The sequence below is a fragment of the Pelophylax lessonae genome (assembly GCF_965119305.1).
Source record: "Pelophylax lessonae genome assembly, chromosome: 5".
In the NCBI taxonomy this organism is placed as follows: Eukaryota; Metazoa; Chordata; class Amphibia; order Anura; family Ranidae; genus Pelophylax; species Pelophylax lessonae.
The window spans coordinates 401525286-401543315 of NC_138772.1; the positions used below are offsets into that span (position 1 = coordinate 401525286).

The following is an 18030-nucleotide window of genomic DNA, read 5'->3' on the forward strand; positions in this document are numbered from 1 at the left end:
TGTAAACCGGAGTAGGGAAAGGCTAGAATTCCTGGCATATTTTTTATTTACCCTCTCTTGCTGTCTGATGAAACTGTTAAGGTAGCAGGACAGGAAGTAAAGAGAAATCTTTCAGACAGAGCCCCAGATAGCAGTGAAAATACCTGATAGGAATCCTTCCCTTAGTAATCCAAAAACAGAAAAAAGTTTTTGACTTGACATATACTTTAAGCTATATAGAATTAAAGAGATCACACAACTCCTATGCATGAAGGGAGTGACCTATTAGGAAGATCCTGTATCCTTTTTTCAGTAGTAAAGTGAATACAGTTCCACAGTGCCTACATCACAGACAATATTCTAACACAATAGAAATATTTCTGCACAGTAGGTCACAATATTCACAGGCCTATCTAGTTTGTGCTGTAGGTGTAAGGAATTATTAGACACGAGGCCATTAGGAATGTGGATCCTCAATAAAAGAACATTTAAAGATAAGAATACTCTTCTTTGGTCTGTCAGACTGGATCTAGGATGTCTTAATTCCGCTATAATGATATGTAATGTCTATTATGGGGAGTAAAATGTTCTGTACATGTGCAAATCTTCTGGTCAGAGGTGTATGCTTCAAGTACATTCTATATCCAGTCTTTAATTACATAGATGAACATCACCAAGACAAACATGGATAAAATGGCTGGTTGCACCCCCAACATTCAGTAATATTTATAGAGTTAGACATAGACAAGTCTCAGACCAAATACACTATACACACAAATTAGAATGGTGGCCTGATTTAAAGCAAACCCTCAAACACCGGGCACATATATATATATATCCCCCTATACTGAGAAATGAAGTCAATAGGAGTTGCTGCTGAGGAATAGAAATAAAATCCTTTCTTTACATAAAACACTATGCCCCATTGTGCTTATATCTCCCATTCCACAGACAGGCCCACGGCCGCCTGAATCACCCGGGAGAAACACCTGACATTCTTTATTCAATAAACATGCTTCACGCTTATGAAAATGGTATTAGAATTTCTGCTTCAGCTAAAATTTAAGATACTAAGATGTGAGCCTAATGGCTTTCAGCACCATTCCACCTCTAAACTTCCTACTGGTGGTCACGGTAACTTAGAAGATGCTTCGTTCTTTACAGAAGGCAACTAAGCCAGTAGGACTCTTACAGTAAGTGCTAAGGGGTTGAGAAGGTGCGATTTTCATGACGTCAGAACACACAAGTCTACATGTGATACAGATGTAAAAGACTCCTCTTGCAATGTGCCACATTCAATAGATATCGGGGAGGCTTGTATAGCTCCTGTCCCAGTACTTTCCAGAATACAGCCAGTCCTGTGCATTGTTGTAGGGATTAGGGCCTTGGAGGAACCATCTGTTAAAAGAAAATTGATGCATGTACTATGGAAAAGCAATGCAATATATATAAAATCTCCACTTTCTATAAAGCACAAAAACATTCATTTTCATCTGGTTAAAATGTCATTCCACACAAAATTGGTATTTTTGGTTTTGGCAAAATACTAGATGTTTACACTACCCAGTGACTTCTTTTATCTCAAGGGAGGTTTGCCAGGTATCAGACCTCTGTCAGTCAGTTTCCAGATCTGCTCATCTGAAGCCATTATGGAGTATCATATTCTCCCTGCTATGATTTAAAATTCATTTTAGAATAGTGATAATGCAGAAGGAGAATTACAACTTCATAGTACAGGGAAGCAGAACCAGGAACTTTGGTTTGAAGGATTTTGCCACTTGCAGCGATAAAAGAATCCATATTCATGGTGTAACATGGTACATATGCACCAGCCCCTAGAACCATCCCTGTTTCCACAGTGAGTGAGTGACCCCCCCCCCCTCCCTCGCTGTTACCATCTAGAAAAAATGTGGCAGTGCGGGGCTCCGCCCACCCAGCCATGTCATTCATTTACAGTGTTCTGTGAATGGGAAAATTGCAAGTCCCAACAACCGCAATAAACTACCAGGGCAATGTTGATCACTCTAGTAGTTCACAAAGCTTCCTGTCAAAGTGTAACTGCCTTCCCATTCTGGAGGTACAGGCAGACAGCTACACAGACAGTCTGCAGAACCCTGCCATTACACCCACGATCTGCTGATTGTGAGTGCATTGCTTTACAGGTCCCTAACAAAAGAAATAATAAATGCATATATTTTTACCTGCAAAAAAAAATGTGTATTTATTTATTTTTTAAAGTGTACCTATCCTTTAACTAAATTCAAATAACAGCAAACGAAAACAATAATGACCCAATTCAAGAAAAGAAAAAGGAAGAAAGCAAACATATTATTTTGGGCTGTGAGGTGATGACATGACTGCTCTTGGTGCTTAACAACATGATTTCTTGTACAAGCTTCTGTATACACAGTGCTCAAGAGTCTCTGGTGGTCACAGGTGAGTTTTTGCTTTCAAAGACACCAGTCCAAACACAAATATATCTGTATTTTCTAATAGCAGAGCTTGGTAGGTTTCTATACATAATCATGTTGCCATTTAAAGTTGGAGGTGCTGTAATATGAAAATGAGCTAATCTGAATGAGACAGCCAGTCATTTATCGTCTGTGCCCTGCTATCAGATATAGAGTTTAGTGTGAGCCATGCTCAGTTTACACCCATTCTCTCCGTAGACAGCTAGGACAGTCCAAGAAGGAGTGGTGACCACAGAAAAAAAGGTTGCGATTTTTATTTTTTTCTTATTCCACATATGCATGACTATTAGAGGTATAGAACCTCATGAAAAAAATTAAGACTTCGTAGATACGGTGTGAATTTTAAATTTGAGATTGTTCAGTGTAACTATTAGGCCCTGATCACACTTGGACAGTTAGGAATTGTGAAAATCGACCACATAAAATATTGAACGGGAGCCCAAGTTCCAACTAAGCAAAGTGTGAACATGGCCCTATAGAGAGAAGAATTCTACAGTCGATGCAAACACAAAAGATGATGTATTTACTGGAGCAACCTATAGTTACTGAAGCCAAAAAATACAAAGACTGATTACGAATGGTTAAGAAATCATAACTTATTATAAGCCTGCTGGAGCATCAGAGGATACTAAAGGTTTCTGCATTCTCATCTATAATGCATGGAGCCTTACAATATTATTGCTATTACATTTAAAACACTATGGTTGGCAGCTTGGGACCTATCCAGCTCTCAGGACCCCTCATATCTGTAACTTACAGTGGCTGCACAACAATGCCAGTAAACAAACATGGATAACAATGATGTAATCACTTCTTCTGCAGCTAGAGGTCAGAAAAAAGCAACTAATTTAAAAGTAGAAATGTTTGTTCCATTAGGAAACCACCTTGATCTCACGTGCATAAACTGAACTGTTGGTACTTACCTGGTTTTCCAGTCTTCGTCGGACTTGGAGCGATTCTTACGTGCTGCTCTCTGCTTCTCTTCCAGCCTCTTCTTTTCCTCACTTGCAGTGTCTTAAAAGAAAAAGATTTGGTGTTATAAGTAATTAACAGAAAAACAAAAGATTCTGCAATCAGATCAATAATCAAAATAATTAAAACACAGAATTTTACCATTATGGCAAACAAAAAAGCTGCCAGTGCACCAGTGTGCAGTTGCAATGCTGGCATTAGGCAAAATTCCCACTACACTCTTCGATTTCAGTTTAGTATAGAGCATGGAAAAAATATTTGTATGGGGGTTTTGTTTCTTTCTGTGAGCCCAATTATTGCTTTGGTACCCACATCCACAAAGTTCACCTAACAGATTCCTGCTGAGGCGGCTGAAATTGGTGCAGCTGATGGCTCTGTCTGCAACACCCAGCTTGACAAATGTTGATTTAAAAATCAACCAAGCCTGGTGGAAAATTATCCGCTAAACAGTGACTGCATAATACCAGATGCAGTCCTGTTAGTCATACCAGATGGATAGAATCAGGGATTGGCCAACATTCGATCCAAATATGGGCAGGTGGAAGGAAAGAAAATTGAGCCATCTATGGGCTGCCCAAGCTGGTGCAGATTGGTGACTATATTCTATTGACAAATACAAGGACTTATAGAAACGGACGTATGGCATCCAGAGCCTGCACAAAACCCCTCTCTGGAACCCATAGCGGTTGCGTACAACTGCCTATAGCCATCAATTAGAAGATTCGGCTGTACACAGGTGTAGGCCAGAAGTCACATAAAGCACCTGCACGCAAATAGACAAATGCTCTGGACCCACACTATATGCGTGATGGATGGGCTTTACGAAACCCTCAGCGAACATCCACATACAGCTGCATCTTCAACTTGATGTGTATGAGCAGCAGTATGCAGCAGCTGTGGGTCCCAGGAAAGTGTATACACAGGACCTGGGCACTGTATGGCCATGTGCATGAGCCCTAAGGGTGTCTGTTTATAAGAATGTTTAAAAATAGAACTTTCCTGACAGACTCCATGGCAGCATACGTATGGGTTAAGCCTGTCTCCACCCCCCACCCCCCTTATAGGACCCCACTCCCGAAAATCTTTGCTCTGAGCCAGAGGCCGCGTTCCTTTTTTGTCCTCCTCCTAAGGACCAGAACGGTTGAAGTCCTACCTTGGATGAAGTGTCCACGATCGAGGCCTGGTTGTACGGCAACCTGTTCCCCCGGAAGACGTGTGGAGTCTCCAGCTATTAGCGGGATGGAGAAGGGCGATGGATTCGGGGCCACGTGAAGTCCCCAGCGATTAACGGGGTGGAGAAGGGCAATGGATTTGGTGCCATGTGGAGTCTCCAGCAATCCACTGCTATTAGCGGTGCCATGAAGAGCTTAAGCTTGGTCACTGGCAAGCAAATTTGCAGTATGGCCTAAGAGCCTTGCTACAAGCAGGTGGCCATAAATGCGCTGGGCCCATGCAGCAGCGTCTTCTGGATCCAGGCATGGTCGTGGGGATGCCGTGTGTGATGATCTATACTTTTATTTTGCATATTCCATGGCAGCAGTTGTGTGTGTTTGTCTGTTTTTTCTTCCCTGGCTCTAGTGTCTTCCAGCCTATGGCGGCTGGAGCGCATTTGCGGTCCAAGTCACCGCTCTCTGGGTTACTCCTGCCCAGGGACTGCAGTAGTTTCCCTAAATGCTGTATGCAATCATCACAGGTATGTGCTCTGCAATAACTCTTGTGTGCTGCCTGTGTGTGTGATCCTGATGGTTCTATCACCTGTATAGGTTGGCTGTGTGTGCAGTTTCCACACTACGGATGTATCGCTGCCCTCCTCCCTTGTGGCCAGCCCTTGTGTAGCGGGGAGAAGAGGGTGTGTTTAACCCTTTCCTTGCTTTCTTGGGCACTCCTTTTGGGTTTTTAACCCTTTCCTTTCTACCCTATTTTGTTTCTTTTTAGGTTTTTAAGTCTATCTAGGTCAGATTGAAAACACACAGCACAAGATGATAAAGACCTCATTACGTCACTACATCAACAGTCTTCTTCCAGATTTAGTCTTCATTAGTCACCGTCAAGGTCCAGCCTTTCATAGCAGAAGTTCTGAATCCTCCTTTAGGCCCCACATCCATCGCCATGTCAGCGGCTCCAAGGAAGGGGCCTGCTGGGGATGCAGGACTTAGGTCCCAGAGGGCAAGTCTATGTGTGAGCCATACTAAGCCCAGGGATGGTGATTTCCATGAAATGGAATCTCTGATGATGCGCATAGTACAGAAAACTCTTGAGTTAGGTACAAGCCACGCGCAAAGTCCAACAGCCGTTACGGCGTGTTCTCCCACTAGAGACAGCCAGGAAGAACTGGAACCGTCCTAACCAAGCCATCCATCCATGAAGACTTCAGAATGTGAGGCAGAGCGAGATGAGTTCCTTTGCCTTTGTGATGCCCTTGGTCAATCAAGACAATGATGGGGCATTTACATGAGTAAGAACCTGTAGAGTCTCCTGCAAAGCAAGTGGAAGTTCTTTAAGCACCTCTAGAGAGAGTGTTCTAATTTCCCATGCCTGACGGAAAAAAGGGACATCATTTTGGTCGAGTGGAGCAAGGTCGCAATATATACCTCCCTTCTGAGCAAAATGGCCAAGCTCTATCTATTCAGAGATAAGGACGTGAAGCATCTAAAGGCTGTCTCTCTAGTTGTTGAGGCCTTAATGAGGCAAGCAAGCATGTCAGTTTTCCTTGGAAGATGCAGTGAATGACCTGAAAGTCGGCCTAGCCGCTTGTGGCCATGTTTAAAGTGATGGAAACGTGGAAGGAGAATGCGGACGCAGTATTCAAGAGCGTTTTCAGAAACTCGGTAGTTCAGGAACCGGAGCGGATGTAGTTTCCATGATGAGGCTCAAGTTGACATCATCCGTAAAGTGGCGTGGGTTTTGCTCCTGTCAGTTATGGCAAAGTTAGTGCTATGGCTAGGGCCTGGGCTTGCTGATCCAGCCTATAACAGGCCTAGCGTAAGATCCCTTTGAAGGAGCTTCATCTTTTGGCAAGCTGATCAGCACCGTAACCCGGGACTCAGTTGGCAAGTTGGGTCTTGCCTCAGGACCAGTGCATGCTACGCCGGAAGACGACACAGTCTAGAGGACAAAGTTCAAAGCGTGCGAGGGTCGCACTTTTTTTTTTTTTTTTTAACAGACCAGATCTAGATTGCAGGAAGAGCTGGTGAATAGGTCAGATATCCCCTTAGATTTATGATAAAATCTTGACCTAAGGTATACAAGAAGCTACTGAATTTGAGCCTCACACTATTGGAATGTCCAAGCAGTCTTTACAGTACACGCATAGTCCATCAGAAGTCCTCCTCATCCCGGATTCGTTTCCACGGATTTTGCCTCACACTGAGGTAAAATTAAGCATATACTCTTGTATTACGTAAAGTCACTGGTGTCGCAAAGTGCTGCTGTGCCAGTCCCAGGATGCAAGAGATTTCAGGGCATGTACTTGCCTCTATTTATGGTTATGAAGAGGAGCGGCTTGCTGAGGCCAATTTTAGACCTCACACACCTAAACCAATTTTTATCAAAGAAGTTCAAGATGGAAACATTGTCCCTGATTCATAGGGGGTCCAGCCAGATGACTGGCTCATTTCCAATAGACCTAAAGATGCTTACTTATATGTTCCCATTGTAGAAGACTTCCGCAAGTTTCTTAGGTTTGCCGTAGGTCAAGACCATCTCCAGCTTGTTTGTCTACCATTTGGGCTTACAACATCACCCTGTGTTTAGGATCGCATTAGATGTTAAGGTCTTTATCAAAGCAAGGCGCATACACCTGCATAGTTACGTGGATGTTCTTCTCCTACTGATCCAAGACAGAGTGCAGCTGCTCCTCAAAATTTGGCTGCTGGCTGATTCTGGAAAAGACTCAGTCTCTTGTGTGCCTTGGGGCTTAGTTCGAAATAATCAAGAGGACCATTGCTTTGTCCTTGGATCCCGATGTTCTGGAACAGAATACTCCTGGCCCTGTCTTCTTCCCACCTGCATGCCTTTCAGTGTCTAAAATGAGGTCTACGGATCCGTTGGTCAAGTGGATGCTCTGAGGAAGGCGGCCCTTCCGGAAGGTGTTTCTCCAGCAGTGGGAGCCAGGAAGCAGAATTCAAGTCATCTACAGTGCCTTGTGAAAGTATTCGGCCCCCTTGAACTTTTCGACCTTTTGCCACATTTCAGGTTTCAAACATAAAGATATAAAACTGTAATTGTTTGTGAAGAATCAACAACAAGTGGGACACAATCATGAAGTGGAACGAAATTTATTAGATATTTCAAACTTTTTTAACAAATAAAAAACTGAAAAATTGGGCATGCAAAATTATTCAGCCCCCTTAAGTTAATACTTTGTAGCGCCACCTTTTGCTGCAATTACAGCTGTAAGTCGCTTGGGGTATGTCTCTATCAGTTTTGCACATCAAGAGACTGAAAAATTTGCCCATTCCTCCTTGCACAACAGCTCAAGCTCAGTGAGGTTGGATGGAGAGCGTTTGTGAACAGCAGTTTTCAGTTCTTTCCACAGATTCTCGATTGGATTCAGGTCTGGACTTTGACTTGGCCATTCTAACACCTGGATATGTTTATTTGTGAACCATTCCATTGTAGATTTTGCTTTATGTTTTGGATCATTGTCTTGTTGGAAGACAAATCTCCGTCCCAGTCTCAGGTCTTTTGCAGACTCCATCAGGTTTTCTTCCAGAATGGTCCTGTATTTTGCTCCATCCATCTTCAACATCAATTTTAACCATCTTCCCTGTCCCAGCTGAAGAAAAGCAGGCCCAAACCATGATGCTGCCACCACCATGTTTGACAGTGGGGATGGTGTGTTCAGGGTGATGAGCTGTGTTGCTTTTACGCCAAACATAACGTTTTGCATTGTTGCCAAAAAGTTCGATTTTGGTTTCATCTGACCAGAGCACCTTCTTCCACATGTTTGGTGTGTCTCCCAGGTGGCTTGTGGCAAACTTTAAACAACACTTTTTATGGATATCTTTAAGAAATGGCTTTCTTCTTGCCACTCTTCCATAAAGGCCAGATTTGTGCAGTATACGACTGATTGTTGTCCTATGGACAGAGTCTCCCACCTCAGCTGTAGATCTCTGCAGTTCATCCAGAGTGATCATGGGCCTCTTGGCTGCATCTCTGATCAGTCTTCTCCTTGTATGAGCTGAAAGTTTAGAGGGACGGCCAGGTCTTCGTAGATTTGCGGTGATTTGATACTCCTTCCATTTCAATATTATCGCTTGCACAGTGCTCCTTGGGATGTTTAAAGCTTGGGAAATCTTTTTATATCCAAATCCGGCTTTAAACTTCTCCACAACAGTATCTCGGACCTGCCTGGTGTGTTCCTTGTTCTTCATGATGCTCTCTGCGCTTTAAACGGACCTCTGAGACTATCGCAGTGCAGGTGCATTTATACGGAGACTTGATTACACACAGGTGAATTCTATTTATCATCATTAGTCATTTAGTTTAACATTGGATCATTCAGAGATCCTCACTGAACTTCTGGAGAGAGTTTTCTGAACTGAAAGTAAAGGGACTGAATAATTTTGCACGCCCAATTTTTCAGTTTTTTATTTGTTAACAAAGTTTGAAATATCCAATAAATTTCGTTCCACTTCATGATTGCGTCCCACTTGTTGTTGAGTCTTCACAAAAAATGACAGTTTTATATCTTTATGTTTGAAGCCTGAAATGTGGCAAAAGGTCACAAAGTGCAAGGGGGCCGAATACTTTCGCAAGGCACTGTACATAACCTCAGTCATGAGAGTGAGTCCCCTGGTGGCTGCAATAGAGAAACTGGCTCATTTGCCATCCATTGCTCCATTTCCTGGTTCACAATCACGTTTGATACCACCAATATGGGATGGGGGGCTTGCTGCCTATTGGGGATAGCTTGAGGCAGGCGGGGCTGTCAATTTCACAAGATTGTGTTGAACATTCTGAAAATCCGGGCAGCCTTCTGCAACTTACAGGTCTTTCACCATATAAAGAAGGGAGCATCAGTTCTCTTAGGCTAGTCAACACTACAGCGGTCTCCAACGTTAAAAGACAAGGGAAAACTAACAGACTGTTACAGGAAGCGGAGCCAATTATGTCTTGGGTTAAGAAGAATCGAGCCTACATCTTAGAGACTTTTTTCCCCAGAATCCAAAATTTCTAACAGACTTTCTTTCTAGTGAAGTTTGACAACAAGGAATGGTCTTCTACGTTTTTCAGGCGCAGATGCCCTGACGGAATATTGGAAATGCAGCGGGGCCTGTGCATTTCTTCAAGTCCTGGTCATCCTTGGGATTCTACGAAAACCCTGAACAGAAGTTGTGGAGGTAGTAGTACCTTATTGGCCAATTAGGCCATGGTTCCCCTTGCTAGCACTGTTCAGCTACCTGAATCCAGTGTCCCTTCTCATCAGGCCAGAACTTCTGTCACTGGGTGCATTTCTACATCCATAAAACTTAAAGAATATAATAATCTGTGCAAAACCACAATAATAATTATGTAAAAATAGCAACAAAATCTAAGGCTGCAAGCATTCAGTGTTAACACATTACACCAGTGGATATAAAAGTAATCAATAATGCTGCGCCAAAATTTAAAAGGTACAATAGTGACTCAAAGCATACATAAATCAGATCAGATGAAATATCACTATAAATGGTAAATCAATATAAATTGTGCAAAAAGTATGTGCAGTGAAAAATCACACTAATAATAAAATAACACTGAGTAAAAAAATCCAAATAAATGAATAAATAATGCAATGGTGCATAAATGCAAAATAACTGAAAGAAGTCCCAAACAAAGAATGGGTGATGTAAATATCCCAATCAAATATTCTGTGCTGTGCTCAAACAATAAAATAGTGCTTTACTCCACTTGTTAAGGTGCTCTTTAAGCTGCTCACCTCATAAATAGACTCATGAAGAGTCATACCCGCATCAGTGGTATATAGATAGTCTGCATATCTCTCCTCTTCAGGGATCCAACCTCCAGTGAACCAGCCTCCAGGTCCCAGTATCACTCAGGTAAAGAAAGGGAGAAGGATCTAATGCTCTCATTTTTAACTTTTTATTAGAAATCAAATAGTATGGCACTTACAAACGCAGCACATAAAGCAGTGCGGGTTTAGACAGGCTGACAGCATGTGAAGACAAGACTGTCCTAGGTCTGATGTCTGACGAGTAGGCTCCTCCCCTGTATGCATTGCGTCATGTGACTTTGTCAGCAGGAGTCCCCTGCTGACAAAGTCACATGACGCAATGTGTACAGGAGAGGAGCCTACTCGTCAAACCTAGGACGGTCTTGTCTTCACACGCTGTCAGCCTGTCTAAGCCCACACTGCCTTAAGTGATGCATTTGTAAGTGCCATACTATTTTTATTTCTAATAAAAAGTTAAAACTGAGAGCATTAGATCCTTCTCCCTTTCTTTACCTGAGTGATACTGGGACCTGGAGGCTGGTTCACTGGAGGTTGGATCCCTGAAGAGGAGAGATATGCAGACTATCTGTATACCACTGATGCATGCATTACTCTTCATGACTATTTATGAGGTGAGCTGCTTAACCACTTAAGCCCCGGAAGATTTTACCCCCTTCCTGACCAGGGCCTATTTTGCGATTCGGCACGGCGTGACTTTAACGGACAATTGTGCGGTCATGCGACGCTGTACCCAAAGGAAATTGACGACCTTTTTTCCCCCACAAACAGAGCTTTCTTCTGGTGCTATTTGATCACCTGTGCGATTTTTTGATCATGCGCTATAAACAAAAAAAGAGCGACAAGTTTGCAAAAAATAATATTTTTCACATTTTTTTATATGAAATTCCCCCCCAAAAAAATGTAAAAATCAAAATTTTAGGCCAATTTGTTTTCTGCTACATAGGTTTGGTAAAAAAAAAAAAAAAAAATCGCAAAAAGCGTATTTTGATTGGTTTCCGCAAAAGTTATTGCGTTTACTAACTAAGGGAAAGATTTTTGTCATTTTTATTGTTTTTTTTTTTAACGAGTAATGGCGGCGATCTGCGATTTTTTTTGCAGGACTGCGACATTGCGGCGGACAGATCGGACCCTTGACTGACATTTTTGACACTTTTGGGGTTACCAGTGACATTACTACAGTGATCAGTGCTATACATATGCACGGTTACTGTAAAAATGACACTGGTAGTGAAGGGGTTAACTTTATTTGAGAGGGAGGGGTTATGTGTGTCCCTAGGGGCGTTTTTCTTACTGTGATTGGATGTGGCTAGTGGTGTAACAGCACAGATCAACGGTCCTACATAGCAGGACCGTATGATCTGTGCTGTTACACAGGGGAGAATGACAGGCGACTTTGTTTACATTAGCTGCCTGCCTTTCTCCCTCTGTAACCGACGATCGCGAGTTACCGGCGGACATTGGGTCCGCCGGTCACTCGCGCGGGGGTGGGGGGGGGTCTTTGAGCGAGCGGGAGCGCGCTTCCAGCGGCGCGCGCTCGCTCCCTAGACTCTCACAGGCTAGCGACGTGGACCTACGTCGCTTTGCCTGTGAGGTGCTGACTGCCGACGTAAATCGTCGTTAGGCAGTCGGCAAGTGGTTAAAGAGCACCAGTCACTTGGAGCACCTTAACGAGTGGAGTGAAGCAATATTTTATTGTTTGAGCACAGCACAGAATATTTGACTGTGGCATGGAGTGTCTGGGCCATCCGACAGGCTGACAAGAGTCGAGGGCTTAGCTCCTTTGGGGATGGAGACCGCTCATTTGACAAGGAGTGTGTCCACATCCTGGGTGGCTTTGTAGCATATGGTTCCCAATTTAATCGGTAGGGCAGCCTTGTGGTCCCCGATCAATACATTTATGGCTCATTATTGTGTAGAGCCAGCCTCTTCTGTTATTTTTGGTTTACAAATCCTGTAGGTTGACCGTGTTAATTAAACCCTTTTCTTTTGATCTGCAATTGCCCACCCGAGTGTGTATAGCTAGTTATTTCCCATACGTATACTGCCATGGAGTCTGTCAGGAAAACAGAAAATTTCCTATCAAATACTTACCTTAATTTTACTTTCCTGATGGACTGTATGGCAGCAGGAGTTTCCTCCCAGAGTCATGAGTAGGCTAGTTATGGCTCTGGCTCAGAGCAAAGATTTATGGGAGTGGGGTCCTATAGGGGAGGAGTGGAGGCAGGGTTAACCCATATGTATACTGGTATGGATTCCATCAGGAAAGGAAAATTATGGTAAGCATTTGATAGGAAAATTTCCGTTATCTGTGTTGCTCCAACAATCCCCAATTAAATGAAACCTGCACTACAGTGAATATTTCACTACTCATTTTTAGGCTGCCACCTGCAGCCTAGAAACCATTACTTATCCCCATTGACCTTATTCTACAGAATGTAAACATAGGGCCGAGATTGTGAAAAAAGTGGCATGGGGTCCCTCCCAGAATCCATATTTTAAGAGGGAGCCCCATGCAAAAAAAACAAGTAAAATAAACTAAACATAAGGTCCCCTTAAAAATCCACACCAAACCCTTACTAAACATGCAGCCTATCAGTCAGGACTTTTTAAAAACGGTGTGGGTTTTACTTTTTTTGTGGAATGAGTAAAGGGGTCAGGGTGCTCCGCATGGGGAATTCCCACCCCCCCCTCCCCAATTGAGGATATATGGCCTGGTATGGTTCAAGAAGGAGAGGGGTGCACACTTGCCTCCTTCCCTTTCCTGGCCAGCAAAGGCTGAATGTTTAGATAAGGTTCTGGTATAGATGTTTTTTGCAAGGGATTCCTTCCTAAAATGTATATAATATGGTATTTGAGGGGGACCCCCACAACAATTTTTTTTTGTGAGGTCATCCTTAACATTTATACCAGACTCATCGAAAATAGGAATCGTGTGGTATGTATTCCTATGCTGAAAGTAATGGCTAGCCAGATATTTAAAGCAGCCAAAGCAGTCATTTGCAAGCAATTTGAGCAGTGATTTTTTCTTTGCCAGTGTCAGTTTAACTACAGTCGGTGGTATCCATCATACGGATGTACTACTTCACAGGCTGGCTACAGGCATCCCCCAGGCACATTATTTAAAGGATTTTTTCAATTTTAATGTTGCCCTTAAATTGCTAAAATTGCGGTTTCCCACCAGCTAAAAATTTTTGTTTTCATTTTTGCTTTAATATATGTTCCCCAGGGCAGTGCCCACCCTCTCTTCTCTATTAGCCTAGAAAATTGCCATTACTGTTTTTAACCACGTCAATACTGGGCACTTTTACCCCCTTCCTGCCCAGGCAAATTTTCAGCTTTCAGTGCTGTCACACTTTGAATGACAATTGCGCAGTCATACAACACTGTACCCAAACTAAATTTTTATCATTTTGTACACACAAATAGAGCTTTATTTTGGTGGTATTTAATCACCTCTGGGTTTTTTATCTTTTGCTAAATAAATGAAAAAAAACAGAAAATTTTGAAAAACACGTTTTTCTTCATTTCGGTTATAAAGTTTTGCAAATAAATAATTGTTCTTCAAAAATGTAGCCCAAAATGTATTCTACATTTCTTTGTTGAAAATAACCCAAATCAGTGTTTATTATTTAGTCTGTAGGAAAGATACAGTGTATACCATAGTTTGTGGACTTTAAATTTAAAAATTGATCAGTCCTGATATACTGACAGCCTATTTAAATTCTTGATCCCCTAAAATGCCAGGACAGTGGAAATACCTTCCAAATGACCCCATTTTGAAAAGTAGACAGTCCAAGGTATTTAGTAAGAGGCATGGCTGGTTATTTGAATTTGTAATTTTGTGTCATAATTTTTTGGGAAAAAAAAAAGAAATCGGGGACACTGATTGGTGACGGTATGAAAAAAAAAAAAGACATTTTTTTTTCCCACAAAATTACAACTTCAAAAAAATCTGCCATGCCTCTTACATTTCTTTTTTTTTTTACACATTAAGATTATTTAAAGCAGTGTATTACATTGCCATAAGCAAGCATTTTACTGAATGAAACGGAATCACTCAGTCTGTTTTGTTGTAATTAGCTGTGATTGGTCAAAGCTAATCACATGGTACAGATGGGCTGTAATTGGCCCTGTCTGTATGTGATCAAATTGACCAATTACAGCCAGCTACAATTACACACAATGTATGGCATGCAAGGAAGCCGTGTACAAATGTCATGTGACCTGCTGTGATTCGTCACAACAGTCACATGGTACCGGTACTCTGATCAGTCATCAGCTGTGTCCCGTGGACACAGCCGGTGACAGATGGCATCTCTGCGCGGCCACCCGTTTGGCCCTTGGTCTATAGGCTGGAAGGGAAGTGGTTAACAACTGGCTCCCAATGGGGCTTGGATTTGGAACCCAAATTTTAGTTATGTTCTACAAACCTGCCTTAAACTGAACCCAGGTACATTTGGCTCATCCCTCAGCTATGGCTGCCTCTGTGTATATCTCATGGTAGGTTTATTTGAAAAGTGCCGATTTCAGGGCTAAAACAATAATCCTGCCTATCTAGAGAGTGACTGATCTGACACAAGCACGCAGGAAAATATACTTCTTAGACTTCACTGACTGCATGCTTGCTTAAGAATAGCGACTCACTGGTTAGGAAGCTAGAATTGATGTGACTATCTTGGAACTTACACCCAAGAAAAAACAAGACCGTAGAGGCAGATCTCATACAATTCTCTATTCATACTAGTTTGCTATAAGTCTTGATAGAGTTTTAGTTTTTTTTAGTCTTTGATCTTAAATTTTTTCAAGCATTTACCTATATCCCCATTTTCCATTGCCCTAATATCAGGTCGTAGTCTGCAGTCTGTCTTAGGAACGATGCTTTCCATGCCCTTTTCCAGCTCATTCAAGGCCATAGCAAAGAGAGTGAAGTTGTACATCTGAAAGCACAAACAGAAAAAAGAACAGATTTTACACAAGTAATTAATATACATCACGTCTTACTAATCAAGTAATATATTATCACACAACTATCAGAATGTTCTCACAGGCCTGGTTTCAGCTTGTATAAAAGCAATGTGAACATGAAGCTTTGACAAAGTATTGCAGAGCTTGCAGTAAGCTTTGTTGAAGCTTTTAAAAACACCAATCAACTCCAGTTTATAAATGTTAAACACAGATCCAAATGGGGGTCTTGATTGCCACTTTAAGCAAGCTGATAGCAAGCTTCAGCAAGCTTGAGTGCTGAAGCCTGCGAGCAACTTGTTTAAAGTGCAATCAGTACTTCTATTAGAATCTATGTTCAAGATTTACAAACTAGAACTGATTGGTACTTTAAACACTTCAACCACTTAGGAACCCGGAAGGTTTTTCCCCCTTAATGACCAGACCATTTTTTGCGATACAGCACTGTGTTACTTTAACTGACAATGGTGAAAAACCTTTCCTTCCACTTGACAATTATGTGCCACTTTGTGTTGGTCTATCACATAAAATCCCAATAAAATACATTACGTTTTTGGTTGTAACATGACAAAATGTGGAACATTGTAAGGAGTATGAATACGTTTTTAAGGCACTTTATATGATTGTAGTCTAGTCTTGGCTTCTCAGAAGAAGGGTTTTTTTTTTTAATTTAATGCCAAAAAAGTTGTTCTTTTTTTTTTTTCTTTAATCACAAAGATAGTGTTCTTTAGTAAGGTTAGTATGTACCATATAGATGCAGTTGAAACGTGAACTTTGACAACAAGTCCATTTAAAAGGTCAGTCTTCCCAAAAGGATGCTTTAGCTATATGTGGAGCTTGGGGAGCAGATTCTGCCTCTGTATTCGCAGTTGTGCAGACCAGTGTTAATATTGACATTGAATTTCAATATAGTTTAGTCGTAGTCTTTTGACTAAATGCCATTTGAGTTTTAGTTGTATTTTAGGCATTTAAATAGTTTTGGTTTAGGATGTTCATTAGTCGACTAAAATCTAATCGTTTTTGTTACTTTGTAATGCATTATTTAGGCATTTCTCTAGCATTGCCAAACTCATTATATACTCCTGGAGTAAAAAATATACCAACATGTTATTTATGGTATTAAGGTTTGAACATGCATTACAGACACAGATTTAGCTGTTGTGATATATAACCAGTGTTAATTTTGATATCAAATTTGGATTTAGTTTTAGTCATAGTCTTTTGACTAAAATGCCATTTTAGTTTTAGTCGTATTTTAGTCATCTGAATTGTTTAGGTCATATTTTAGTTGGCTAAAACAGTGTTAAATTTTGAAACGAAAATTTAACACTGGTGCAGACCCAGGAACAAAGAACTCACCAATAAAGACCCTCTTTAAGAAATTGCAATCTAGTTTAAATCTTCAACATCTATCACAAACTGATATATCAGTTTTGGGTCAGCTGACTATTTCATTATTTTACCCTATTTTTTTTTTTTTTTTTAGTTGAAATCTCTATAAAAATGTTCACAATTGCACATATTGTGATACTGTGCTGTAGTAACTTCCCACATGTATGTGTTATTTTGTGCTTTACATTTATAGAATGCAACAGGAAACATGAATGATCACCTGTGTAGAGTTGGGGGGTCGCGGTGCTATTCGCCACAGCAAAGTGCTCCCTGGAATAACTAGTACACTCTCGGAATCCGGTAGTGGCATTTCATCAGGCTCCTCTGTGCTTCCAGTCTAAAAAATGCAGATTGGAAGGAAGGGTTGCACCAATTAATGAAGACTGTGCTTATTCATTTACAGAGACATGAACAATAATGCTGTGTACACAAGGGCCAAATATCGGCTGAAATCAGCTGGTACAGTAAAAAATGGCCGACGTTCGGTCTATAGGAACAGCTGCCTGGAAAACCAGTATCCAATCAACGATGTCATCCAAGGGCTGCAAACACTGACCAATGTGTTCTGGCATGGGTCGGTGCCCCTATCAGAACACAATAACACAATAGGGGAGATGGTTGTACTAACATCGCTTGTGTTATTACAGCGATTGGTCAGGTTTTTTCCTTCGGCCCACTGGGTTGAATGAAAAAAAAAAAATTAGTGTGTACCAGGCTTAAAGTGGAAGTACAGCCTAATACTTCAATTTGTCCTGCAATCATTAATGTGAGCCAAGTACAGCCTTATGTCTCAAAATGAAAAAATCCCAGTTTTTCTACCTTTATTTTGCAGTATTCAGTGCCTGTCACATGACTTCAGTCACAGCCCATTGATTTTAATGGCACCTCTTCCCATCTATGCGACTTTGAAAAGATACCTGCACTACACTGATGCAACTTTTCAAGCGACTTTGATCCAGAGAGTTTAAAGTTGGATCAAAGTCGCACTCCAAATCACAATAGCGGAAACGTAGACTAAAGCTCAGTTTCCACTAGTGTGGTATGTCCACAGCCGCACTTGTCATGCGGCTGTGGACATACAGTTGCATGACAAGTCACAGCCCATTGATTTAAAGGCCCCCCGTTACCATCTATGCAACTTTGAAAATCAGCGACTTTGAAAAAGGTACCTGCACTACTTTGATGCAACTTTAATACAGAGAGTGTAAATTTGGATCAAAGCTGACCTTTAAAGACGCATCAAAAGTCGCATCAAAGTCACACTCTAGCCTAGTGGCTATGTTTCCACTATTTTGA

General features: G+C 41.6%; 1 protein-coding gene across 3 annotated transcripts in view; it reads right to left on the reverse strand.

Annotated features, from left to right (window-relative positions):
- Nucleotides 1-815: 815 nt before the first annotated feature.
- The window catches only part of OSBPL1A (oxysterol binding protein like 1A), a 248851-nt gene continuing 231636 nt past the window's right edge, over nucleotides 816-18030 (reverse strand). For all 3 annotated transcript variants that reach the window (XM_082258671.1, XM_082258672.1, XM_082258673.1), the window contains 4 exons: nucleotides 16955-17071; nucleotides 15194-15317; nucleotides 3374-3464; nucleotides 816-1377 (listed from right to left, as the gene is read on the reverse strand). In XM_082258671.1, coding sequence (XP_082114797.1) covers nucleotides 1275-1377; nucleotides 3374-3464; nucleotides 15194-15317; nucleotides 16955-17071 — 435 coding nt within the window. In that variant the 3' untranslated portion in view covers nucleotides 816-1274. The remainder of the gene's footprint in view (nucleotides 1378-3373; nucleotides 3465-15193; nucleotides 15318-16954; nucleotides 17072-18030) is intronic.